Raw genomic sequence first — 15000 nt, forward strand, 5'->3', positions numbered from 1 at the left:
TTCCAACGTGGCGTGGAATTATGGAGATTGAAAACGTTTCGTTTCCGCTGTAATACACTGATTCGGATTCACGAGAGCTCGAATCTCATTCGTTTCCATAAGTAAGTTCATAACCATGAACACATTTTATGATACCAAAATGCAAAGAGAAGTAAATATTTCATATCCTCGAGAACAGCCCCGTCCCTCCGCCGCGGCCGCGCCCAGCCGCCTCACGTCGCTCCGTGAACATGAAGACGTCCACTCAAAAGCGGCACTTCAACGCCCTTCGTCTTACAAGACTCGAGGGACTTCTCACCGCCGGCGGCTGACATGGAGTTGCTCCCGATGAGGAGGAGAGGCCGCGCCATGCGCCTCCCAGCCGCCGCGTGCAGCGCCTTTGGCCGGAGAACCCAAATCCATTACCACACGAGTCGCTCGCATTTCATAAATAAGCATCGAGCGAAATTCCTCCGCAAGCGCATCGGTCGGAATCACACAAAGGATCTCGAATTCAGTTGTTTATTTCAATTATTCTCGTATTATTACTGAAGTCTCTCCTCCTTTTTGCGAGTTCGACGGTCTCTGGCGGAGCGTGACCGGGCGCGATGCGGCCAGTGAAGGAGAGAGATTATCGGGGCTTTAGAAACAAACAGGCACGGTTGACAATATATTCCCTACGGCCATCCCACAGGGAGGGGGGAGGGAGACGTTATGCGTTGGAGCGGGTCTCGACTCTGCCTGTCGGCCTCTCTCTCTCTCTCTCTCTCTCTCTCTCTCTCTCTCTCTCTCTCTCTCTCTCTCTCTCTCTCTCTCTCTCTCTCTCTCTCAAAACGCGATATTACTAATGCTTCTGGTTGAAATCCTCAATTTATATGTAATGCATGATGTAATGTGCATTCTCTGTATGTTAGCGTAGGGTCGTTCACGAACAGCCCTGTGCAGTACATGTGTGCGTGCGAAAACGATTAAGAAAACGTGTTTGTGCCCCTGAATGCACCGAATGCGTGTGTAGGTATGTATGTGAACGTACCCCTCCCCTCCACCCCCTCCCCGCCACCCCAGCCACCCGCACGCCACACGGGCAAGCGTAACTCAGACCACGCCAACCACACCTCGTGAGGAGTTAGTTATATCACTCGCCTTAGAACACCGAGACCAATCATACGTTATTTATCGTCGGAAAACATGTTATTTCACAGGGGAGGGGGGGAAGGGAGGGTGAGGGGAGAAATTGGGGTGGTAGAGGGGAGGTTGACAGGTGGAGGGGGAAGGTGGGCAGGAGGGGGAAGGTGGGGGAAGAGAAGGGAATTCGTGACTGGTCCTCGCCGTGATAATTAGGATTCTGTGTTTATAATGAGAGTTATCCGCCGAAGGGATATACATTTTTTTACACTGTCAGTATCGGGATAATAACATCAATAAAAAAGGTATACCTAGTTTTGAGACAATAACCATCGAGGTAATTATTAGTCACAAATAAAACAGAACGGCCAGTCGCATTTGTTACGCATTTGCACTGCATCCTTCCGTCTCGATATATGATGTATGGAGGTTAATCTTGAATAACAGATTAAAAAAAGAAGAAAAAATATCCAATTATTGTCCTCATCATTATCATTTTTTTTTCTTTTTAGAAAGGTCTCTGTAAGAGATAAAAGTTAAAAAGCCATATTGGGTGTCATTATAGTGCCGGAATTGAAGACAACCTGTCACCAACATTGTAACTATCTACAAACATGGAAAGACGTATCATATGAAAAGACTTACACGCGTACATTGGCATACATATTGGCAGGCCTACAATGACATCCTAAATAATGTATCAAGCCGCCGTCACATAACAAAAAGATTTCAACACTTAGAGACCTAACAAATACTAGATTCACAAATATTACACAAACAGCTTACCTTTTCCTCCCTTTTAAGGAAGCATGCACGCCGACCCCGTCTACAATAACAAGAGCTATAGTGATGACGATGGTGACGGTGGTGATGACTGATGATGATGATGATGACGATGAGGAGGATAATGATGATGGTGATGGTAATGATAAATATCATCATCATTGTAATGATAATAATTATTATAATAACGACAGTAATAATAATAGGAATAACAATAATGATAATGATAATGATAATAATAATAATAGTAATAATAATGATGATTATGATAGCAATAATAATAATAATAATAATAATAATAATAATAATAATAATAATAATAATAATAATAACAATATAAAATAATAATAATAATAATAGCAATAATAATAATAATAATAATAATAATAATAATAATAATAATAATAATGATGATAGCAATAATAATAATAATAATAATAATAATAATAATAATAATAATAATAATTATTATTATAATTATTTTTATTATTATAATTATTTTTATTATAATTATTTTTATTATTATAATTATTTTTATTATTATAATTATTTTTATTATTATCATTATGAAAATAATAAAATAATACTAATACTAATAATAATAATAATAATAACAAGAACAATAACAATACTAATAACATTAATAATAAAGACAAAAATAAAAGAATCTAAAACAACCCTCCCCCCCCCACCACGTAAACAACTCCTTCCAGCCAGTGACAGCAAACCTCCGCTCGCCGGGAGAGGGGGGGGGGGGGTCCAGCCGTGCAAAAACCGACCGCTGTGTCATACGTGCGTAGGAGATTCCGCCAATTTCGCCCGGGACCCGCTGCGTACGTGCAAATCACCCACAATTTCGAATTTTCCGGCGCTCACAGGCCACACAAACACACATCGGTGAGTTTGCGTGTGTGAGTGTGTGTGTGTGTGTGTGTGTGTGTGTGTGTGTGTGTGTGTGTGTGTGTGTGTGTGTGTGTGTGTGTGCATACATACATACATACATACATACATACATACATACATACATACATACATACATACATACATACATACATGCATGCATGCATATATATAAATATATATATACATATATGTATATGTATATATGTATATACATATATATGTATATATACGTATATATATATATTTGTATATACATTCAAATATATATTTGTATATATATACATATAAATGTATGTTTACATATATATATATATTATATATATATTATATACATATAATTACTCACAGATATATATGCGTGTGCATGTGTAAAACGTTTCCTTGCAGTTGCTTTCGAAGGGCTGCCAGTTTTGTTCCTAGATCGGCGAGAGCGATTTCTGCGGATGGAAGTCAACTGGAAGAAGACTTTATTTCCATTTGCGTTCGGCACTTGTTTTTCTTCCCATTTTTTGTCATTACGGTTCTATTCCTCTCAGAGAGAGAGAGAGAGAGAGAGAGAGAGAGAGAGAGAGAGAGAGAGAGAGAGAGAGAGAGAGAGAGAGAGAGAGAGAGAGAGAGAGACAGAGAGAGAGAGAGAGAGAGAGTGAATGAGAGAGAGAGAGAATGAACATATTTTGAGGACTACTACCACACTTTTTGTTCTGTACCTCATGGACTGTGAGCTAAACCAATAAATAAATCAGCCAACTATATTTCCGAATTTTCTGAAAAAATATTCATGCACACACTCTATGCCATAACTTATCAAAAACGCAAAATATAAGTATATAAGCGACACCCCCTTATACGAAAAGTGTTTTCCAAGGACAACGTTTGCGGGACAATAAACACAAACTAGATGATCATTTCTGAACGGCAATCATATTATGATTATATAAAAGCCTGACCGACTGGACGCGAATCAAGCGACCACCCAGGAAAGGAGAACTAAAATAATAATCTAATAATCACTGTCATTATCACCACTGCACCAATTACTATTAATAGACAAGAATGCAGAGAGACAAAATTGCATAACAACAATATGAACAACAAATTCGCAAATCTGATAACCGCGTTGATACTAATAAACCGAATAAAATCGAAGACAGGCCCGACGCTCGAGAGGCGTTGACGATCCCCAAGAACGTAAATTTTCGAAGTAATAGCGGCGTATCGAACCCACTTGACACTGGCACAGCGCTGGATGAATGAATTGGCCACTTTGCGTTGGGACTCGGCCATCATGCGTGATCAAACTCTATTCAGTCACAAGTACGGCCACCATGCATTACTTACATCCCCGCCCCCTCCCTTCCTCCTTCTCCTTCTCCTTACCCCGACCTCCTACGTTTCACCTCACCCTTTCTCAGGGCGAGCACACCTATGGGTATGCGCGCGCGTGTGTGTGCGTGTTCATGTATGTGTGTGCGTGTACGTTTATTTTACCAATGCTATTATTTGTTTGTTTTTTCTAATATTTGTATACGCCTTTACAATGTTTCCTTCTTTTAAAAAATCGCGTCTGATTGTGGTACTGCTTTACGGCGTACACTCATATGAAAACCAGTGAGCCTTTATATGAACTTTATATTTACGTGAAAATTATTTGTTAGGCTTACGTAGAAAAAAAAAAAAAAATCAAACAAAGCCAAACGACGGAAACAAGGGAATCATGCAGTCACGAGGAGGTATACCAGAAAATCGACAGCAATCTCGGATATACTTTAATGCAGGATATATAAAGAATAAAATTCCAAAGGGTAATGTCTAAGATCGATAGTAACACTGATCATGATAAAAATGATAACGATATAAATCCTTTTAGTACAGGTAGTATTAATAATGGTCATGATGATGAAGACACCAGTCATTATACTAATTGTTACAATAATAATAATAATAATAATAATAATAATAATAATAATAATAATAATAATGGCATTACTACTACTACTACTACTACTACTACTAATAATAATAAGAACACTACTACTACTACTATTAATAATAATAATAATAATAGCAACAGCAATAATAATAACAACAATAATACAATAATGATAAGAGTAGTAGGAGTAGTAGTAGTAATATTAATAATAATAACAATAATAATAAAAATATTACAGAAGCAACTACAACAATAACAATAAAGAAATAATAATGACAATAAAACAACAAACACTGCTAATAACAGATATTATTATAAAAATATATATCTAGAGTCTAATACCCTAACTACAAATAGCTTGCAAAATACAAAACGCCGTCGGTACTTACATCCAGTTGCCCGCGTGCACGATGCCCACGCAGAGGGCGCCGAGGAGGAGCAGCCGAGAGAGGGGAGCGACGCCCCCATCGCCTTGCAAAGCCCCCATCGTCCAAAAAAATAACAGGATTTTTTGGACGTCTCCAGTTAATTCCAGGGCCTCTTTGTAAAAATCAATCTTTCTTTCTTTTCTTTTTTTCTTCTATTCAGATTACCGGGTATTGGGTATTTCCACTCGCACTATAAAGACAACACTCGTCACACGGTTAGCTGCGTGTTTTTCGATTTGATTTTCGTTTTAGCTTTCGCGAAGGACAAGGGCCGCCATGGATGCCGCAGATGGGTCACATTGCTGTGCATTTCAGTGATTTCAACCGGAGGGAAGGCGGATTTGCCCAAGTTAACAGCATATTATCTCCTGCTGCGGCTGGATACTTCACCTAAAAAACACTTTTTCCACAAACTTGGTGTCAATTCACTTCTTAGTAAATCACACCACAATCGGTTTGCTTACTCTTTGTACAGTAACCGTGTTGATATAAACACACACTATCGAGAGAGAAAAAAACAACAACAAAAAGCTGTTCAAAGTGATGAGATACTTCTCAAGCAATTTTAATCACCGAAAAAAAGTTTTCCCCACACACCTTGGCGGAGAGGATCAGCCTGTTCCCGTCAAACACCTTGCACACTCTGAGGTCGTGACGGAACTGAGGTGGCGGTCCGCTCTGTCATCTTGCTAGGCTCCGCCCCTCGAGCGAGCTGATTGGCCCGCTCGTCTCGATCCTTCCCTCTGATTGGTCGGCCGGAACTAACCCAAAGGAACCGACCTCTTGATGTTTTTGTTTTTTTCGGGAATATTTTTTGGTATATTGTACATGATTTTTGTATGCACGTAAAAATACATATATGTCATTTAAGATTTTTAGAGCAAATGAAGATCTTATATTAGCTCCTGTGGTTGAAAATACCGAAATTCCGTTTTTATTTAATGTTCCTTTTTTTCTTTTTTTAACATTATCCTTCCTACAAAATCTCTTTTACATGAAACATAATTATAGAGAAAATTAATTTCTTCTGAAACGCAAATTCAAAGAAAACAAAAATCAACCTGATATTAGAAGAATAACAAAGGAAAAAATATATATAAAGGGATGAATAAAAGACATAATTGCACCTTGAAAACGAATAAGATAATAAATAAAAATAAGATAAAAGTAAGAAAACTACGCAAAATAAGCAACAGACATCAAGGCGACTCAGTATTAAATGTAATTCCGCGTCTCATTAAAATAAATCTTTAAATATACACTATAAAGAGAAAAACAAATATAAATCTCTAAATCTTTAAGAAATACCACACACCTCCTTTTAAGAATCTTAGATAAAATAAACATGCAAGCAAACAAACATACAAACACATGTGTATAAAGGTATACCAGATGAATAGATAAACAGATGAACAAATAAGTGAATAAATAAGTAATCAAAGAAGATAGATAGATAGGTAAAGACAAATATACCAACACAAAACTTTTCTCCCCCACCCCCCTTCAAAAAATAGTTCCCGACACCCTCTTAAAAAGCGGTTTCCATCCGCCCCCCCTTCAAAACATTATTCCCGCCCCCCCGCCAATTAAATGGTTCCCGCCCATACCCAAAAGGTCCCCCCCCCCTTTCCAATAATGGTTCTCCCCCCCCCCCCCCTAAATAAACCACAGTTCTCGCCTCCCAAAATGTCAGAGATTTCATAGGGCGTGCGGGCGGTAATCTAGACATATACATGGCTCGCGTAAGACAAAACCGGGTTGGAAACAAATAAATAATGTGCAAGAGATGTGTTCTTTCGCGGAAACTAAGCCTCAGAGAGGAAAAGATGGCGTATTTGTTGTTGTTGTTGTGGCAATGGAGCGGTGTTCTGTAGTTCTTGTTTACAAAAATGAAAAAAACATAAAAAAGAAAAAAAATCTGACAAGGCATATATCGAGTTCGTATTTATTTATATATGTATTTATCTTTTTTAAATCTTATTTTCATTTTATTTATTTATTATTTTTAACTACAATACAGACAATGGAAAGTTCAGTCCTTGTTGCCTTCATGTAGCTTTCCACGATCTCTGTTGTGTCATATTTCTATTGTCATGATCACATGTCATTTTGCTTCGTAATCATTTATTTGCAACTGATTCGTTCCTTTTGCATCAGTTCGGGGATTTTCTAGTATACAGTCTATAGGCTTAAGATGAAATCAAAGAGAAAGTGAGAAGACCTGTCACGCTCATGCTTTTGTGTACAGTAAAATGTCACTCATGATAAATGAAGATTATATGATAATGACAGTGACAAAAAGGTCATTGATGATGATTACAATCATACTGGTAATCACGGTAATGTTGGCGATAAGGAGAGACACACTGATGATACTAATAACAATAGGAATGCAAAAACAATAGGCTGACGGTGGTAATTATGATGATTACTATGATCAAGGTGCATTATTATTTTTTTTTTAACATTATTATTATTATTATTATTATTAATAATATTTTCATTATTATTATTATTATCATTATTATTATCATTATTATTACTATTATTATTATTATTATCATCATTATGAACCTCATTATTATTATCATTATCATAATCCTCATCAATGTTACTATCATTATTACTTTTGTTGTTATTGTTGTTATTATTTTATTTATTTATTATTACCATTATTGATGTTATTATTATTTTTATTATTATAATGATAATAATTACTATTATTTTTATCATTATAATGACAATAATTATTATTATCATCATAATTATTATTATTCTTATTAATATCATCATTATTGTTAGTATTATCAACAGTATTATTATCATCATTATCATTTACTATCATTATTATTGTTATTGTTATCATTATTTATTTATTTGTTTATCTATTATTATTATTATCATTATTATTATTATTACTATTATTTCATCACTGTTTTTGTTTGCTGTCGTTATTGTCATTATCGTTATCATTATCATTATTATCAGTATCATCATTATTTTTTATCAGTATTATCATTATAATCAGTATCATTATTACTGTTATCATTGTTTTCATGATGATTTCCATCACTGTCATTATTACTATTATTATTATTATCATTATTATTATTATTATTATTATTATAATTATTATTATTATTATTATTATTATTATTAGCATTATTCTTATTATTATCATTATTATCATTATTATTATTATCACTTTTATTATTATCATTATTATCAATATTACTATTATCATTATCTTCATTATCCTTGTTCTTATCATTATCATTGTTTTTGCTCTTATTGTTATTATCATTATCAGCATTATAATTATCATTATTATTTTGATGATGATTATTATTATTACCATTATTATATTTATTACCATTATAATTACTGTTATTAGTGTTATCATTAGTGCTATTTTTATCATCATCATCATTATCAATATCATCATCAACATCGTAACTATTATTTATCATATCAAATGTATTAGTATTACTATATTTTCTATTGTTTCTATATTTCTCAGGCTCTGCATTGTCATCAATATTACTATTATTATCATTACCATAATTGATAGTATTATAATTATAATTATGATTATTATCACGTATATTATCATCATTATTGCTAGTATCATTAATACTATTGTTATTTTCTGCATTATCACTATAACCATTATCAATATTATTATTAAAATCCTTATTAGTGTATTATTTATCATTATTACTATAACGATTATTATTATCATTATTACTATTGTTACAATTCTTATCACTATCATTATCATTATCATTTTTAGTATCATTATTATCATTATTCTTTTTATTATCATTATCATTATTATTATTATTATTATTATTATTATTATTATTATTATTATTATTATTATTATTATCATTATTATTATTACTACTATCATTGTTATTATTATTACAATTCTTGTTATTATTATTATTAATATTGCTATTCTTGTTATTGTTATTATTATTATTATTATATTATTATCATTATTATTATTAATATCATTGTTACTATTAGATCATTGTTATTACTATTATTATTATTATTATTATTATTATTATTATTATTATTGCTGTTGTTGTTGTTGTTATTATTATTGTTATAATTATTGTTATAATAACTGTTATTACTAGTATTACTTTTATTATTATTATTATTATTATTGTTATTATTATGTTATTATCATTATTATTATTATCATGATTATTATTATTATTATCATTATTATTATTATCATTAACATTATTATTACTATCATTATTATCATTATTATTTTCATCATTATGATTATCATCAATATCATTATTGTTATTATCATTATTATCATCGTCATCATAATTATTATTATTATTATTATTATTATTATCATTATTATTATTATCATTATTAATGTCAATATTATTACCATTAGCATTACTATTATTATCATTATCATTATTATTGTCATTATTATCATTATTATTATTATCATATTGTTATTATCATTACTATTATTACTATTATCATTATTATTGTTATTATCATTATTATCATTATTATTATTATTATTATTATTATTATTATAATTATTATTATTATTATCATTATCATTATTATTACTATTATTATCATTACTATTATTATTACTATTATTATTATTATTATTATTATTATTATTATTATTATTATTATTATGATTATTATCATTATCATTATAAGCATTATTATTATTATTAACATTATCATTTTTGTCTTCGTTATCATTTTTTTCATAATAATAATAAAGAAAATTATATTAATAACAACAGCAACAACAACAACAATGAAAATGATAATAATAATAACTACAATAATAATAATAATAATAATAATAATAATAATAATAATAACTACAATAATAATAATAATAATAATAATAATAATAATAATAATAATAATAATAATAATAATAATGAAAATGATAATAATAATGATAATAATAATGATAATAATAATAATAATAATGATAATAATAATGATAATAATAATAATTATCATTATCATTATTTATATTATCTAATTATTATGGCATTCTTATCTTTATGTTATTCTTACCATTATCATATCATGACTATCACCATTATCATTATCATCGTTATCATTATCTTCATCATTGTTGTCAAAATTATTGTCATCCTATTCATTATCATCATCATAATATCGCTAATAAAACGTTTTTATCATTGCAACCAAAACTATCATCATCATCATTAACCAGCTATCGTTATCATAATCATTAACACCATCATTATCATTACATCTCACTGTCGCAATCTACAATATCTTATAAATATCTTCTGTCGGGGGTTAGCCGAAGGTTAATTGATTACTTACCGTCGCCTTGTCGGTTTGATGAACACCCGCGCGAGCCTTACTAATTAACATACAGACGAGAGCTCTTCAGCCTATTCGGAAATGGTTGCATAGTGTTCCCGGCGGATCAGCATAGAAATCGTGGATGTTGAGGAGAAAAGGAACGAAAAGAGAAGAAGGAGAGGAAGCGAAAAGAGTCGGTTGGTTTACTGGCAGAGGACGTTTTAATCTTTTAGCATTTATGCCTCATATTGTAATTATTCAGATAATCGTACGTAGTGAATTTAATACTATTACCGTTTACGTGATTAATAGTATGATGATGATAAGGATTCTTTTATTATCATTATTATATCATTATAATTATCATTGCCATTATCATTATTATTATCATCATTATTATTATTATTATTGGTATTATTATTATTATTATTATTATTATTATTATTATTATTGTTATGTTACTAGCATTATCGTCATTGTCATTATCATCAATATCTTAATTATTATAATCATAATTATCATTATCATTACCATTACCATTATTATTATCACTGTTATTATTATTATAACTATTATTATTATTATTATTATTATTATTATCATTATTATTATTATTACCATTACCATTATTATCATAATCACTGTTATTATTATTATTATGTATTATCATTATTAATTATCATTAACATTGTTATTATAATCATAATTATTATTATTATTATCATTATTATCATCATCATTGTTTTATTATCATTTTTGTTATTAATGTTATTATTATTGTTATTATTAGTAGTAGTATTATAATCATTATCATTATTACTGTTAGTCTTATCAATAATAATATTAGTATCATCATTGCTATTGTCTTTACGATTATTATGATTACTATTACTTTTATCATTATTATATTTTTCTTGATCATATCATTATCATTATCAATATTCGTCGGCATCCTTCCGTCTCGTGAGACGATGGAGTAGTTCCGTAGGGATAGGGTCAGCGGCAACGACGTGAGTGGCTGAATAGTCCCACCCGCGAATGGCAATCCCTCTGGCATTTGTCACAGACGAACGTTGACTGTTGTTGTGGCTGGCGCTCTCTCTGCTTTCGCCTTCTTCTCTTCTCGGCCAGAGCAGCATTTCTCGCGTCCTCGGCCTCCTTAACGGCAGATTTCACAGTTGAGCGCCAGGAAGGCCGGTCCTCAGCGAGGCTCTCCCAGGAGGAGACATCGATGTTGCACTGCTTCATGTCTCTTTTGCAGACGTCCTTGAAGCGGAGGCGGGGGCGCCCATTTGGCCGTGTGCCCTCGGCGAGTTCTCCGTACAGGAGGTCCTTTGGAATTCGACCTGCGTCCATCCTTCGCACGTGGCCGAGCCATCGCAAGCGTCTCTCCCGCAAGATGGCCACCATACTCTTCATGCCTGCTCGCTGTAATATCTCCACGCCTGGGATTTTGTCCTGCCAGCGGATGTGAAGAATGCGTCGTAGACATCGGAGGTGGAAGCTGTGGAGTTTCTTCTCATGCCTTGCGTAGGGGGTCCATGCTTCGCTGCTGTAGAGGAGGCTGCTGAGCGCACAGGCTTGGTAGACATGCAGTTTAGTCTTTTCCGTAAGACTGGAGTTGTTCCAAACTCTCTGGTACAGTTTCGACATAACTGCTGTGGCCTTGGCGATCCTGCTGCTGACTTCTGTTTCCAGTGTGTGTGAGCTTGAGATCGAGGACCCAAGGTAGGTGAAGTTTTCCACAGCTTCCAGCACGTGCCCATCGATGGTGATGGTTGGGGGATGGTCTGTGCCCTGCGCCATGACGCTCGTCTTCTTCAGGCTGATGGTGAGCCCAAACTCCTTGCAGGCGGCGGAGAATCGACTGACAAGCTGCTGCAGACCTTCTTCTGTGTGCGAGGCTAGGGCTGCATCATCGGCGAAGAGCATCTCGCGAATGAGCACCTCTCTCACTTTGGTCTTGGCACGGAGACGGGCAATGTTGAGGAGTTTGCCATCGGCTCTGGTGTGGATGTACACCCCTTCGCTGCAGTCCTTGAAGGTGTACTGAAGGAGCATGGAGAAGAAGATGCCAAAGAGTGTCGGCGCAAGGACACAGCCCTGCTTTACACCACTACTGACAGAAAAACCCCTGGACGTGACACCGTTGAAGCTCACTGTGCTGCGCATGTTGTAGTGGAATGACGTGACGACAGCAAGCAGGTGTGGGGGACAGCCAATCTTCTTAAGGAGCTGGAAGAGTCCGCTCCTGCTGACCATGTCGAACGCCTTTGTTAGATCAATGAAGGCAAGGTAGAGAGGCATCTGCTGTTCCTGGCACTTCTCTTGGAGCTGGCGCAGGGAGAATACCATGTCTACTGTTGACCGGCCTGCACGGAAGCCACACTGGGACTCAGGGTAGACACGGGAGGCGAGGGTCTGTAAGCGGGTAAGGGTGACTCGTGCGAAGACCTTCCCCACAATGCTCAGGAGAGAGATACCTCGATAGTTGTTGCAGTCGCTTTTGTCACCCTTGTTTTTGTACAGGGTGATGATGTTTGCATCACGCATGTCCTGAGGGATGTGTCCTTTCTCCCAACATTTGCAAAGAAGGGTGTGCAGGGGCTCGAGTAGTGCAGGTTTCCCACTCTTTAGGACCTCTGCTGGAATGCTGTCAATCCCTGGGGCCTTTCCGCTTGATAGATTGCTGATGGCTTTACTGAGCTCCTCCTTTGTGGGCAGTGCATCAAGTTCCTCCGTTACAGGCAGGTCAGGGGTGTCGGCAAGGGCAGCATCAGTGACAACATTCTGTGTGGCGTACAGCTCCAGGTAGTGCTCAACCCATCGTTCTAGCTGCTTGCCTTGGTCGGTGATCACATCGCCTGTCTTTGTCTTGAGGGGGGCGGACTTACTGGGTGCTGGACCTGTCGCCTTCTTGATGCCCTCGTACATCCCTCTTGCATCTCCTACGTCTGCAGCAAGCTGTATTCTACTGCAGAGATTTAACCAGTAGGTGTTTGCGCAGTGACGAGCTGTCTGCTGGGATGTTTTCCTGGCAACCCTGAGTGCAGTAAGCGTGGTAGGGTTTGGAGCGTTCTTGTAGGCCAGAAGGGTCTTCCTCTTAGCCTCAACCACAGGCTCCATCCTGTCCCAGTGAGCCTCAAACCAGTCAGCGTGATTGTGTTCCTTCTTTCCGTAAGCGGAGATGGCTGCACTGTAGATCGAGTCCCGCAGGTGGGACCAGATGAGGTCTGTGGTGTCGTCTTCAGACATCTCCCTTGCTAGGGTCACGTTGAGAAGGTTCAGGAAACCCTGCATCTTAAGGGGGTTTCTGGCATTGCAGGTGTTGACGCGTGGCCGTCCGCTCTTTTTGCTGTGGTGTATCTTCCTCGGGGCAATGCGCACCTTACTGGCGACGAGGGAATGGTCAGTGTCGCAGTCATATCATTATCATTATCAATATTACTATTATTATTACCATCATTGTTATCATTTATATTATTATTATTATTATTATTATTATTATTATTATTATTATTATTATTGTTATTATTGATATTATTATTATTATTATTATCATTGTAATTATTATTAGTGTTGTTATTATCATCATTATTATTATTATTATCTTATTACCATCATTATCATTATTATCCTCATAACTATTACTTTTATTATTATCATCTTATCATTATTGTTATTATTCTATTATTATTATCATCATTATTATTATTATTCTATTATTATTATTATTATTATTATTGTTATTGTTATTATCATTATCATTATCATTATCATTAACATTATTATTATTACTAATAGTAGTAGTAGTAGCATCATTATTATTATCATTATGGTGTTACACCTCACACTGGTTGTTTTCTTTTGTGGTAGCAAATAATAAGCAACGTTCACCGAGCGGCTTTATTTCGTACAATTATTTCACAGTTTAGACAGGTTCAAGAGACATCATTTCACCAGTGATATTATTACACTGTGAAGCACTGGTTATCGTCCTGTGTTACAAGACGCGACCGCCTGAACTCACTCGTTCGCTTGGCAGGCCCTTCACTGCATCTCCCGGGCGTGCCTGAAATTTGCCCAATACTTACCCCTCGAAGGCACTGTCAAGGCATATATCGAGTTCGTATTTATTTATATATTTATTAATCTGTTCTTCAATCTTATTTTCATGTTATTTATTTATTATTTATTTACTTATTTTAACTACAAACTGGCCCTCTTCCAGCTACGGCCACCTGATTGAAGCGTTGTGAAGCTCATGGTCACTGGCGCAAACGCCGTCTAGTGACATGGTGACATGATTACTACACTTTAGAAATATCTTAAGTACCCTAGACTGTCAGATACTAGTTATTCTCTTCCGAGGTCGTTAATGCTGATTAAGTGAACTCTTGGTTCACCACAAATATTATTACTGCTATTGCTAATGACATTTTTATTATTACTATTATTACTAATGACATTTTTATTATTACTATTATTACTAATGACATTTTT

General features: G+C 34.7%; 1 protein-coding gene across 1 annotated transcript in view; it reads right to left on the reverse strand.

Moving 5' to 3' along the window:
• Positions 1–5794, reverse strand: part of LOC125034519 (protein Wnt-16-like) — a 208243-nt gene extending 202449 nt beyond the window's left edge. The window contains exon 1 of the mRNA XM_047626363.1: positions 5110–5794. Coding sequence (XP_047482319.1) covers positions 5110–5207 — 98 coding nt within the window. The 5' untranslated portion in view covers positions 5208–5794. The remainder of the gene's footprint in view (positions 1–5109) is intronic.
• Positions 5795–15000: the final 9206 nt, after the last annotated feature.

This window comes from Penaeus chinensis, chromosome 18 (genome assembly GCF_019202785.1).
Source record: "Penaeus chinensis breed Huanghai No. 1 chromosome 18, ASM1920278v2, whole genome shotgun sequence".
NCBI classification, from domain to species: Eukaryota; Metazoa; Arthropoda; class Malacostraca; order Decapoda; family Penaeidae; genus Penaeus; species Penaeus chinensis.